Genomic DNA, 13,951 nt, shown 5'->3' with positions numbered 1-13,951 from the left:
TATATTGAATTCACTTACTATTCCCAAGGCTACATTGTTTTTGCTGAGATCAAACATCCCAAGTAACCGAGCTTCTTATTGAAAGCATTGTCGTCTACCTAAAGTCACAATATTTCTGGTGTCCTCAAGCTACAGCAATGAATATTATCCATAGAACCTAGAACGTCACATGCATAATAAAACACCTTAGTTAAATGCCAAGTTTCACATGACTCAAAATGTTTATTTTTCATACTCCCCCTATATTTTGATATGTGTCACTGTTTTTCAACATTAGAATCCGTACATTGCACAAGCACTTGTTCAAGGGAAGGGTTTTTAGGTATAATCCTTTGGTTAAACCCATTCCACTATAATAAAATTAATACATAGATTACGTGCCCCTCCACTTTTTCCCAAAAAACTTGCAGAAACCCCAAGCTTTTCTATGCACTGGCATGTTCCTAAAATCATTATTATCTGCTTTTTGAAATAGATTGACTTATTATTGTGTATAACACTGACATATGAGACATTTGGTTTATTTGAGATTGGTTGCTTGTGAAATATAACGCAAATAATTACAACAAAAACAACTAAAATCCGTCCCATACAATGTCAAATAACTTTTTTCTCCCATGATGAATATTTTTGGCCCCATAGCAACTTTTTCTTGTCTCAATTAGACCTTTCGAAAGAGTTATGGGTCATTGGTGTACATTCCGGGCCCAGATTCGCCCAGTCTCCTTTGTCTCAGAGGTTCAGGTTCTTATTAGATACACCACATCCTCCAAAATTGCATGGTGATGCAAGATATCAATCAAAGGTATTTGATTCGTTAGAATTCACAATCCATTTGATTTTGCTGAATACCAACGATTTACGGATTTACGTTTGAAAGCGGACTCAATCGTTATGTTGCAGAACCAAATTCCGCGCATGATCACTTGGTGAAGAGAGGGATCATGTAAGACTTTAGTTCACGTGATATATAGGGCGCTGTCCATAAACTACGTAGACTCATTTTGGGCAATCTCAGACCCCCCCCTCCCCCTCCGTAGACTTTTGTTCATACAAAATTTTCGAAATTTGTATGGAGCGTAGACTTTGGCTAGACCCCCCTCCCCCCCCCCTAAGAGTCTACGTAGTTTATGGACAGGCCCTAGATGGCTCCTGCCTTAGTAGTTTAAACTTATTAATTGAGTACAATAGCTTTTATTTCAAGCCGAGTGCCTAACTGTAGAGATAAGATATTTTATTGTGAACATTAATTGAACATCATAATACATACTGAGACTTAAATTTAAAACTGGGTAGTTTATTCCGAAACTACCTTACACATAGCGCCACTTCACGTCACTCACTTTAAATCGGAGCATTTCTCAATGAATGCATCGAAATCCTGCCGGTAGACCAGTTTCGGTTCTTTGGGCGCCTTGAACGGCAGCGCCGAGTAGATCTGGTTCTTTTTGCTCCAGGTCCACATGATCCAGCTGCCGAGTCTTCCGAAAATCCAGCTGCTCCTCGGCACATTTCGAACTTCTTCACACTCCGCACGAAGAGCGACCTTCGGAGAAGGTAGAACAGCTTTATTTCCGCCCCATCGAAATGCTTCAAGTCGCTTTCGAGCACCTTGGCGCTGTCGATTACCTCGCTGAATAAGCTATCTAGTTCCATCATTAAAAGTAAAGTTTTGCACCGGCCGAACAGGCCAACGGAACCATTTTGATGGGCCTCGATTCAAGGCTTCGGTGAACTTCCAGACCACCCAAGAGCACTGCATCGAAGATGTGCATGATCGATTTTCTGCGTTTGATCCTGGATTCGGAAACACAGCAATTTTATGGGAAAAGAATGTGAAATTTGTTTACAGATACATCGTATATGGTAGCTTACCTTTGGCAGAATTTTCTTCAAAAATTTCTCTGTATAGAACCATCCGCAAAATCCTGCCGGTAGACCGCAGTGTCAGTTCTTTGGGCGCCTCGAACCGCTGCGCCGACGAGTAGATGTAGCTGGTTTTGCTCCAGGCCCACAGGATCCGGCTGCCAAAGCTGCTTCTCGACTCACTTCGAACCGGTCAGCACACTTCGCACGAAGAACGGCCCTCGGGGAATGTAGAACCGCGAAGCTTCCATGTCGAAACGCTCCAAGTTGCTCCCGAGCACATTGGTGCCGTCAATCAGCTCGTGGATCGAGACATTGCTGAAGAAGCCATCTAGTTTCATCATCGGAAGTTAAGTCTTGCGCCGGACCGGGACCGGCCGAAAAGAGGAAGCATTTTGATGGACCAGCCAGCGGTCGATCATGGCTTTGGCGTACTAGATCCTGGAAGCGGAAACACGGAAATTTTATGGGAAAATGTAAAATTCTTGTAGACAGATAATCGGAGAAATACCTAAGAAGGTAGGTATTAAACTTGCCCTGCTATGGTGGCTTACCTCGGCCGAACTTTCCTCTAATTTCCCCGTATAAAACCCTCCGCGGCGATAGAATTACTTGGATGTTCTTAATTTGCGTCCAACCGGATTTGTCCTGATCGTAGTAGGTATAACACATTGCCGTTGCTCAGAAAACCCGTCCGAATACGTTTACCTTGATCGGCCGTTACATCCACCGGCATAAAGAATCAATCGTTTGATTTTCCGAAGGACTTATTCAGCGGTCGTTCCGAACTCCACGCTGGCCTGGCGCACGAATCCATCCGTCGGCGAGACGTTTTTTGTAACAACTTTCAGTGACGCCACAGCGTCCATGCACCGATCGTTTGATCCGGATTGTCGATTGAAGAAAGAAGCCTCCTCAATCGTTGTCGTTGAAGTCGGCTCCGAGATGGCCTGCCGACTAAAAGCTGGCTTTACGATAGGCACTTTCCATAGGATTTGATCAGGTCAAACACCTACAAAAAATAAAAATTATTTTGAACGATTGAAGCGAGGATTGAAGTTAGATAAATTGTCCGGAACGAAATTATTACCTTCATATTAAAGTTCCCTCCTGCTCGGATCACTGCCAATGCCAGTAGCACTACAAGTACAGCTGCTTCGAGATAATCTCCTGAGTTGTTATTCACGAAGAACCCTCCGTCGCACATGATGCGCTCCTAGCCGGTTCGTTTGCGCCTTCACGTACTCTACGAATGCCGGATCGAAAATGTACCCGTCGTCGTTCACTCCGTCCGTTGAGGAGAGGATCGAAGCTTTCCGGAGGTTCTATTTTTCCGGTGTTTCGGAATTCTACCCCGACCGGCTTGATTTTTGGGGGAGCAAAAAGCAGAACACTTTCAATGTTTATAAACAAGCAAGTCGCTTGACAGTTCGCTCAGTGACAAGTCGCATGACAGTTCGCTGAGTTTTCGCCCGTTCAAGGGGTTCACCAAAGCGCAATTACATAATACAAGAGGGGCTTGCGAAAGTAGGTGCGACCGAAAAAAACGATTACTGCTCCGTCTGTATCTTCGTTTGTGGTGCTATCGCTTCCGAAAGATACAGAAAACCGACAAATGGTTTGCAGCGATAAAAAATATGATTTCGACGAGCAAACTGCAGCAAAGTTTTCTGCCATGGCTGAATTAAACACTGTAAAAATAGTTTCACCAAAATCTGGCTCAGTTTAAATTATTAAGTGACGGCAGTATACCTATTAAACTTGTGTGAGTTTAAACGCAGATAATAACAAAAAAAGAATAACTTTTAAACTGTTTACGATTTCTTTTATTTCTGAGTGTACAATTTTGACAGTTGATCAGCAACGTTGCAATTTATTTTGCATTTTTTTTTGTGCTGGAAGCATTAAAAAATTAGTGTGTAGAGTGCAAGCTTCTATTCCCACCCTATTAAAAGATCTTGTTCAAAATTTATCACTCCATGAATTTCAAAAACTTTGATCTCCTGCGTAAACAGAACAAACGTCAAATTTTCCAAAATCAAAACAAAGACAAAGAATCTTCTCTGACTCAGCGCAACGCAGCTGTTTGTTTTTCTGGCTTTTCTGCTATAAAAATCTATCGTGTGCAAATTTCCTAATTTCTTCACAACCAGCCGTCTTCGCACCAGCAATGGACAATCTGCCGGAAAAGCTGCCCGACTCGGAGTCGAGTCCGCCTCCGATGGATCCGAGCAAAACGCCGAAGCAAATCTACTTTGAACTGCTGCGCACCTGGGTCCAGCACGCTCAAATGCAGCAGCAGATCCAGGCCTACTTTCCGTACTATCTGATGAACAACTACCCGCAGCTGTTCCAGCCGGGTGCCGGATCCGGTGCGAATGGAACAGCTGTGGTAAGTGGTAACGGTGTGGTTGCTACCGGGACGGGAACCGGTAGCCAGATGCAACCGCAGCCACAACAGAATGCCAACCAGAGACGTGGTGCCGAACTGTTGGATCCCGCTCGTCAGGAAGAAAGTAAGCTAGTTAAACATTGATTTCTTGATAAAAGTCTTTTAATTTTGTCTCTTTTTACAGTTATAAATCGCAATGGGGGCTACGAGTATGTAATAGCGCCACTCTGGAAGCGATTTGTAGCGGAGGCAATCGATATTGTGATCATCTTCCTGCTCAAAATTATGACGACCATGGCTTTTATTGATATCTTAGACATTGATATGTGAGTGAGATTACCCCATACTAAAGCTCGTACATCGGTTATCTGAAACTATATTTATTAAACCTCTTTCTAGATTGGACATTGACTTCGACGCCATCCGGAACTCGTTCGAGGAAGACTACACCGAACTGTTGTCGTTTACCTCGGAACTTATCTTCCTCGAAATTATAACAAAGTTTGCGGTTTGTATCTATGAGACGCTTTGGACCATCCACGGAAACGGCCAAATTGGTGGGGCAACGCCCGGGAAAATGCTCATGGGAATTCGGATCGTCCACGTGGAAGCCGTGGTCCTACTGGATCCGCCCCAGCAAGCGGCATTGGCCGGCAACAATCAGCAGAACCCGATCAAAGCGCTGCTCTATCCGGCCACGAATCCGGGCTTCAAGCGGGCCCTGTGCCGATCTGTAGCCAAGAACGCCCTGATTGCGCTCTTCTTCCCGATGTGCTTCCTGATGTTCTTCTTCAAGCACAACCGGACCATGTACGACATCATGACCAAGACGATCGTGGTGGAGGACAATCCGGCTCCGGTGCTGCGAAGGCGCTAGAGTGTGGCGCAGAGGAAGACGGCATGAGTAGAAAAGGTAAGTTTTTAAAGTCATTATTGTTTCCTATGTTCAAACCACACATATGAAGGCACGTAGTGGAGATAGTCAAAGTGTGCAAAAGCAGGGATTTTTTTGGGATTCCAGTGAAATTTAGTTAATAGTAAGGCAAGTGTTAACTACGTATGGATGGCTGTGTTGCCCCTTGAGGAAGTTGTATGGACGGTTTACCAAATATTTTCTTTTTATTCAAATAAATAGAGCAGTACAAGTACCAGTTTAACGGTTTGGATTGAAGAACGTGAAAAAGAAATCCGTATATTAAGCCTTGATATCGAATATCGATGAACAGGTGATGCGTTGGACCGCCTTCTTATTTACGGCATTTCAGGAGGATTCGCCGTACACGGAAGATCTAATCCATTGTCGACCGGCCGTCGATAAAGCCGGATCGATGACTTCGCACGCACTCATTCGTTTTAGGTGGACAGATGACGAAAAATTATCTAGGATAAACCTCAGTAAATGGACCGAATCAAGCTGAGTGTTGCCAGTAAAAAAACGACTTAAAAACAGCTAAATCAGGGCTATAGGCAAAGCGTGCAGTCAGAACCTGCGAAGAGGCCTAGAGATGAGCTAACGAGTGGTGAGAAACCACAACCCAAAAAGACAAAAGGGATATCACAACACCCACCGGAAGGAGCAAGGGCACACAGGCAGCATTCCAGTAAATTCTTAGCTACACCATCGGCGAACGTCCGACTGCAACGGTATAAAGATACAAATTTTCAAGACGAAGAGCAGAGGCAGATGCTGTCCACATGCAACCCGGTATCTCGAAAGTTGCGAACAAAAAGACAGACAAAGAATCTGAACGCTGTAGGTAAACCCAGGAAAGTCCCAGGTACGAAGCAAAAAAGCAAAACTGTGTATACTCTACCCAGGAATATGAAGTGCCCTGGTAAAACGGCAGTAGCAGAAGCTGTGAGTCTTTAATAAGACAATCTGAAAGTTCTAGATAGAAAAACTAACTGGGGTCTCTAGTTAGCCTAGTGGTTAAGGCCATGGATCGCCAATCCGGAGACGGCGGGCTCGACTCCCGTTCGGGCCGGGAACGTTTCTCGACTTGCATGGGCATAGTGTATCATTGTCCTTGCCTCACAATATACAAAATCATGCAATGGCAGGAAAAGAAAGCCCTTCATTTAATAACTGTGGAAATGCTCAAAGAACACGCAGTTGATGAGAGGCAGGCCAAATTCCAGTGGGAACGTAGAGCCATAAAGAAGAAGAAGAAAAAGATAGAAAAATCAAGCCCACTACTAATCAAATTCGGTTGTGCACAGAGGTTGTGAGGAATACAACAGTTAGTACAGGTTCGAGACACCATTATTAACAAAATATTAGAGAATCGGGGAACAGCTATAAAACCGATTTTCAAAGGCAACCCATAAAAACATGACCAGGCTACAGCGAACTGGCTCATAAAGATAACTCCGAGCATACGGGTATTCGAGGGAATTCAGTCAATAGCAGTCGACGAAAAGAACATTTCTAGATCAGAAATAATGGTAGCCTGCCGAAAAGCGCCATGAAATACAACGAGCAAATAATTCGTCTAAGACTGAATCCCAAAACAAAGTGAAAGCGAACCTGAACAAGGATAGCAACCTCATTTTCGTGCTAGTGTTTCCGAGTGATTACGTTTATTAAGTAATTATCCCTAGTGGGACGCGTGCGGTTGGCTAGGCCACAATTTTTGCCGCAAAAGTTCGTTTAGTTTGAGTAAAGTTCACGTTTTCATTATATCACGTGGCGCACCGATTATCGAGCACAGCAGTGCAGCACCCCCCGCATACCGCGCCGCTCGCGCGGCCGTGATCGGCTTCTTCCAGTGAGTACCCAAGCTCATCGTCGTCGACAGCAGCAGCCCACCGAGAGAAGAGCAGAGAGCGTTCAACCGCCGCACACCGCTCGCCTCCTCCCAGTGCGGGCGATCCCATCGCTTGGACCTGTCGTCGTCGAGCCTGTGGCAAAACAGAGCACAAAGCTAAGTATTGAAAGTTACCCCTCGTTGTTCCCCCCTCTCCACTGACTCTTTGATTAGATTTAATTTGGTATATAAGCAGTTTTTTTTTCTTTTTTTTTCCTCACTTTCCCTGTACAGTTAATTTTGTCCCTTGTTTTTTTTTTTGATTATTTCGTCCCCGTGATAAGTGTTAGTTTGAGATTTTTGAGTGCCCCGTGGTGGTAGTTAGCTGCCACAATGGGCGATGATGATGATGGCGGGGGTACATCGTACCGCATCAACGAAGCTTTGTTATTGGCATCGGATTGCTCGAGCCAACAAGTAACACACATGTTATATAAAAGTTACGACAGCGCAAGTTTTGGTTGTTGTTCGTGAACCCACGAAAAGGGAACAAATTACATACGCGCGCCACCTAATTGTGAGCAGAGGCGTCGTCAAAACAAGGTCATCCCCCGTTCGTCGATTGAGATCATGGCCCAAAAGGAGAATGAAGGAGATATCTCATGGCTGCACACCTTCTTCCGGGATATCTTGCTATATAAGGAACTTCGGTGACATGTGTCAGTCTCTTTTTGCTCATCAAAACGTCATCGAGTGGTCAACGTCAACATTAGTGAAAGTGAAGTAGAGTAATTGTAGTTTAAAATTATTGAAATACACGTTATTAAGTTAATAAATTGAGTTTCGGATAACAAACGCGCGCGAGTGTATTACTTGGTGAATCACTTACCTGCTCTGGTCGTCGGTCGTCCGAAAGTCGATCCTGGAGCCTGAAAAGGAAAGCTGTTCCCACCTGTGCCTGTCTCGTCCTGGAATCCTGCCCCGAAGGTAACTCCGCCGCTGCTCGCTGTGCCTGTCGTCATCTGGTCCTTCGAGCCGGATTACGTCGATACTCCGTACGTCCGGCAATCCCGTGCTCACGAGTCGCCACTTGATCCCTGGGGGATTCTAGAAAGATCGACCATCGCCGCCATTGCTTCTGCATCGAGAACCTTCTAACGTGAAACATCGTAGCTGAATTTGGAAATACAAGGCAATAAAATTGCCTCTCGCAGAATACCAATTACCCGTGATGGCCACCGAACGACGCATCAAGACACTCAAGATGCGGGTGAAGAGCTTGACAGCATCGCTCACCCACATCAAGCTTTTCGTCGATGAATTCGACGAGGACACGCAGGCTGATGAGATTCCCGTCCGCCTGGAAAGCCTGACCAAGCTGTGGGAAGATTACAGCACGACACAAAGCGAACTCGAATCGCTCGACGAGAATTCTCTGGAGGATCTCATCAAAGAACGGACGACGCTGGAAGCGTCCTACTACCGGGTCAAGGGCTTCTTACTAGCCCACAATAAATCGCATGTGAACCAAAGCTCTCCATCTCCTACTCAATCAGTGGCGCACTTCCCTATGTCCGCATCGCAGGTGCGATTGCCGGATGTCAAGCTTCCCATTTTTGACGGAAAATTGGAGAACTGGCTCGTCTTCCACGATTTGTACATCTCTTTGGTCCACTCGTCTACAAATCTCTCTAATATACAAAAATTCTATTATTTGCGCTCATCGCTATCGCTGTCGGCGCTTCAGCTTATCCAGTCGATTCCACTAAGTGCCGATAACTACACCGTGGCTTGGAATTTGCTTCTAAAGCACTTCCAAAACCCAGCAAGACTGAAGCAAACCTACGTGGATGCACTCTTCGATTTTTCGGCGTTAAAACGTGAGTCGGCAGCGGAACTTCACAACTTAGTGGAGCGTTTTGAGGCCAATGTGAAGGTTCTACACCAGCTTGGGGAGCCAACAGAGCATTGGGATATTTTGCTCGTTCGTATGTTGAGCACCCGACTCGATACAACAACCAGGAGGGACTGGGAGGAGCATTCATCTTCGAAACGAACCGTCAAGTTCAAGGACTTGATTGAATTCATCCAGCGACGCGTCACCGTGTTACAATCCATCCAAACAAAGGTCGTCGATACTCCGTCCTCTGCTCAAGTCAGAAAGCCAACCTTTCGTTCAGCTTCGAGCCACAGTGCCAATCAGGTCAGCCCTCGCAAATGCCTCGTCTGCTCGGAACACCATCCTCTGTACCTTTGCGGGAACTTCTCAAAATTATCAACCGAAGACAAGGAAAAGGAGGTTCGTCGACATCAGCTCTGCAGGAACTGCTTGCGAAGGGGGCACCAGTCCAAGGATTGCTCCTCGTCTACAAACTGCCGCAAGTGTCGAGGCCGGCACCATACATTACTCTGTTCCAGCGACTCAACGTCCCAGGCTACTTCGAAACATGTTAGCCCCCCGCAGCAAAAACTCACGTCAGCTTCGCCAGTCACCGATACTCCGATCAATTCTGCCTCTGCTCTTGTGGAGGCTATTAGTTGTGCGTCCGCCAGCCACCAACAGAAAACCGTTTTGCTGGCTACAGCGATGATTATCCTTGTTGACGACAACGGCGTTGAACACGTTGGGCGCGCCCTTCTCGATTCAGGAAGTGAGTGCTGTTTTATCACAGAACGTTTTGCGCAGTGCATGAAGGTCCAGCGACAGAAAATCTACCTGCCAATCAGCGGTATCGGCCAATCTTCCACTCAGGCCAAGCAGAAGTTCTCTGCCACCATACGATCACGTGTCGGTGAGTACTCCACCGCCGTTGAAATGCTTGTTCTTCCCAGAGTCACCGTCGACCTACCTGCTACGTCCGTGGACACCTCGTCATGGAATTTTCCACCTGGAATTCAACTGGCGGATCCATCGTTCGACAGCACCAATCCAGTTGACATCATTCTTGGCGCAGAAATCTTTTTCGAACTGTTCCGTGTACCAGGTCGCATCCATCTCGGCGAGCAACTTCCAGTGCTGGTGAATTCCGTTTTTGGATGGGTCGTCTCAGGGAAGTCAACCGTGACTACGAACAGTACCCCAGTCGTGGCGAACATCGCTACCGTCGCCGACCTCCATCAACTAATGGAAAGGTTTTGGAAAATCGAGGAAGGCAATTCACCCACAGCATACTCCGTCGAAGAGCAAGCCTGCGAGGAACATTTTTGCCGAACCGTGTCACGCTCTCCAGAAGGAAGATACATAGTCCGGTTGCCCTTCAAGGAAAACATTCTGGACCAACTTAGCGACAATCGCAGCACTGCTGTTCGTCGGTTTCATCTCCTACAAACACGCTTGGTTCGTAATCCCGCGCTGCATGACCAATATAAAGAGTTCATCGACGAGTACCGCAGCCTTGGACACATGAAGCGCATTCACGAATACGAAGAGTCAACTGGTAAACGTTTTTATCTCCCGCATCACGCTGTACTTCGTGAAGACAGCGCCACTACGAAGCTAAGGGTTGTCTTCGATGCATCGTGTAAAACTCCGACGGGCCCATCGTTGAACGACGCTCTCATGGTGGGACCTACCGTTCAAGAGGACATCCGATCGATCATCATGCGATCCCGGAAGCACCCTGTCATGTTAGTCGCCGATGTGAAAATGATGTACCGCCAAATACTCGTCGACCCTCGTGACACTTCAGTCCAGCTCATTGTATGGAAGCCCTCTCCGGAACACCCTCTGGAGACTCACGAACTTCAAACCGTAACTTACGGGACCGCAAGTGCGCCGTTCCTGGCTACGCGGGTGCTGATGCAGCTTGCTGAAGATGAAGGCTCCAATTATCCACTAGCCAAACCTGTGTTGAAAAAGGATTTCTACGTGGACGACCTGTTTTCTGGTGGAAAAGATGCATCTGAAGCAATTGAACTCCGAAATCAGCTAGAAGCACTCCTAGCGAAGGGTGGATTTCAACTCCGCAAATGGGCATCGAACGACGAAACGGTGCTCAACGAGATTCCCCCTGAAAACCGCGCTCTGAAAAACTCTGTTGAACTGGATCGAGACCAGGTCATCAAAACGCTAGGACTCCATTGGGAACCTGCGACGGATTGCCTCCGCTACAAAATCGAATCACCTTCAAATGCAATCAATCATCCACTTACAAAAAGAATCGCCCTCTCTCTTATTGCTCGACTCTACGACCCACTTGGACTGGTAGGACCAGTGGTGACCACTGCCAAGGTGTTCATGCAGAACCTGTGGACCTTAAAGGACGATGACGGGACACCATGGAGTTGGGATAGGGTTCTACCGATGGAGTATCAGACACGATGGACTAGCTACCAAAAGCTGCTACCAAACCTAAACAATCTTCGCATTAATCGATGCATCCTCCTACCTGAACCGGAAACCATACAGATTCACATCTTTGCCGACGCTTCGCAGCTTGCCTACGGTGCCTGTGCCTATGTTAGGTCCACCAATCCTGGTGGATTAGTAAAGGTCGCCCTGTTGTCCTCCAAATCACGTGTAGCACCCCTTAAGCGCCTTAGCATACCACGTCTCGAGCTGTGCGGTGCATTACTGGCTGCTGAACTGTACGAGAAAATCAAATCGTCGCTGCAACTCGACGCAAAATGCTACTTCTGGCTAGATAGCACTGTCGTCCTTTGCTGGCTCAACGCCTCACCTGCTACCTGGAACACTTTTGTAGCAAATCGAACATCCAAGATTCAACTTGCAACACCTAACTGCTCGTGGCATCACATTTCCGGTCTGGAGAACCCTGCGGATTGCCTTTCCCGTGGACTGGCTGCGGACACCATCGTCGATTTCAACCTCTGGTGGCACGGACCCCAATGGCTACAACAGCATCAAAACCAATGGCCAATGGCCCGTGAGGATACTGAGCAACCTTTGGAGGCAATGGAGGAAGCACGTCGGTCGTCAATAGCAGCAACACCGTCTACACCTGAACCGCAATTCATTGACCAAATCGTCGAAAGATTCTCAAATGTCCAGCGTCTCATCCGGGTGATCGCCTATTGCCTCCGTTTTCTCCACCACTGCCGATCAGCACCAAACAACCGAGCCAAATCATTCCTTCTCCATGTTAGTGAGCTAATCGAAGCAGAGCACAACATCATTCGTTTGGTTCAACAACAAGCCTTCAGCGAAGAATGGAAACAGCTGAAGAAAAATCAACCAGTGTCGTCGAAATCCCGCTTGAAGTGGTTTCACCCGTTTGTTTCGTCTGAGAACCTTCTTCGAATCGGTGGCAGACTAGGAAGTGCCATGCAACCGTACGATGCCAAGCACCAAATTCTTCTTCCAAGATCACACCGATTTTCTCTCCTCCTGGTCTACAACTACCACGAACGGCATCTTCACGCAGCACCCCAGCTTCTGCTAAGCCTACTTCGACAACGGTACTGGGTCATAGGGGCCAGAAGTTTGGCCAAAGTCGTGGTCCACAACTGCATTACCTGCGTCAGAGCACGCCCACGAATGCTGGAACAGTTCATGGCGGAACTACCAGCATCACGAACCAACCTGAGTCGACCATTTTCAATAACAGGAGTAGACTACTGGGGACCTGTACATCTGAAACCTGTACATCGCCGTGCAGCACCAGGAAAAGCCTATGTCGCTGTTTTTGTATGCTTTTGTACTAAAGCTGTGCATTTAGAGTTGGTCCCAGATCTGAGCACAGCCAAGTTCATACAATCCTTCCGTCGTTTTGTGGCTCGCCGAGGATTATGCACCGAACTACACAGTGATAATGGGAGAAACTTTGTGGGAGCCGCTAACGAGCTAAAACAATTGGTGAACAGCAAGGAGTACCGTAACGCCGTAGCCCAGGAATGCAACGAGCATAAAATTCGCTGGAAATTCAACCCTCCGAAAGCGTCAAACTTCGGCGGTCTCTGGGAGGCTGCTATCTATTCTGCCCAAAAGCACTTCATACGAGTCCTCGGCAAAAACACTCTTTCCTTCGATGATATGCAAACTCTTCTTTGCCAAATAGAATCCTGCCTGAATTCACGCCCGCTCGTTGCACTGACTGACGACCCTTCGGACTACGAAACGTTGACACCAGGGCACTTTTTGATTGGATCGGCGTTGAAATCAGTTCCTGATGCCGACTACACAGAAATTGCCTGCAACCGACTCTCCAGATGGCATCACGTGCAAAAAATGTACCAGCAACTTTGGAAAAGGTGGCACTTGGAATACCTGTCCACACTGCAACCACGATCCAAATGGCTCTCACCTCCCATTGAAATAAAGGAGAACCAGCTTGTAATTATACGCGATGAAAATTGCCCTCCGATGCATTGGCCAACAGCGAGAATACATCAAACTCATCCTGGAGCGGACGGCATCGTGAGGGTGGTAACACTCCAAACACCATCTGGTCGGTTCCTTCGCCCGGTAAACAAACTATGTCTCCTACCAACCTCATCATCGTTTGACCAACACGAGCAAGCTGAACTCCAAACGCAAGTGTCCGAATAAATTCACGACTGCATCTTCAGCACCAACACAGCAACTCTTCGGGAAAACGACCAAATTTTCTCAATTTCTTCCGCCGCACCGTCCGTCATAGTAGTACCTAAAATGAAACTTTCAAGGCCTGTTAATTAACAGGACCAGGTAAGCACCTGTCCTTATCATTTAATTTTAGTTGAACCCGCTACCGGGTCTGATGTTTTGCAGAAATTCGCCGCTCAATCTTTTTGACGTCTCCAAACCAAAACAACGACGATCATCGAGTACGCAAAAGAAATGACACTTCATCATCGAGATTCGTCATCATCATCATCGACTAAGCTGTCAGAAACGATGTTCCTGAAGGGGCCAGCATGTTCGTGAACCCACGAAAAGGGAACAAATTACATACGCGCGCCACCTAATTGTGAGCAGAGGCGTCGTCAAAACAAGGTCATCCCCCGT

General features: G+C 46.9%; 2 protein-coding genes and 1 long non-coding RNA gene across 3 annotated transcripts; 2 read left to right on the top strand and 1 right to left on the bottom strand.

Moving 5' to 3' along the window:
- Nucleotides 1–1,178: 1,178 nt before the first annotated feature.
- On the bottom strand, nt 1,179–3,448 carry LOC134291604 (uncharacterized). The gene is made up of 4 exons (XR_009999181.1): nt 2,957–3,448; nt 2,421–2,878; nt 1,876–2,307; nt 1,179–1,797 (listed from the first exon to the last, which is right to left on the bottom strand). It is a non-coding gene; the product is annotated as an uncharacterized LOC134291604 (long non-coding RNA).
- A 456-nt stretch (nt 3,449–3,904) lies between these two features.
- Nucleotides 3,905–5,409, top strand: LOC109397423 (protein FAM8A1). The gene is made up of 3 exons (XM_019669743.3): nt 3,905–4,382; nt 4,443–4,584; nt 4,658–5,409. Exons 1-3 carry the CDS (start codon nt 4,037–4,039, stop codon nt 5,133–5,135), a joined length of 966 nt encoding a protein of 321 aa, XP_019525288.3. The 5' UTR covers nt 3,905–4,036; the 3' UTR covers nt 5,136–5,409.
- Nucleotides 5,410–8,236: 2,827 nt separating this feature from the next.
- LOC134290853 (uncharacterized) lies at nt 8,237–13,513 on the top strand. The gene has a single exon (XM_062858067.1). The coding sequence runs from the start codon at nt 8,237–8,239 to the stop codon at nt 13,511–13,513; it is 5,277 nt and encodes a 1,758-aa protein (XP_062714051.1).
- Nucleotides 13,514–13,951: the final 438 nt, after the last annotated feature.

Source organism: Aedes albopictus, chromosome 3 (assembly GCF_035046485.1).
Source record: "Aedes albopictus strain Foshan chromosome 3, AalbF5, whole genome shotgun sequence".
In the NCBI taxonomy this organism is placed as follows: Eukaryota; Metazoa; Arthropoda; class Insecta; order Diptera; family Culicidae; genus Aedes; species Aedes albopictus.
This window is presented reverse-complemented; position numbering and strand designations above follow the sequence as displayed.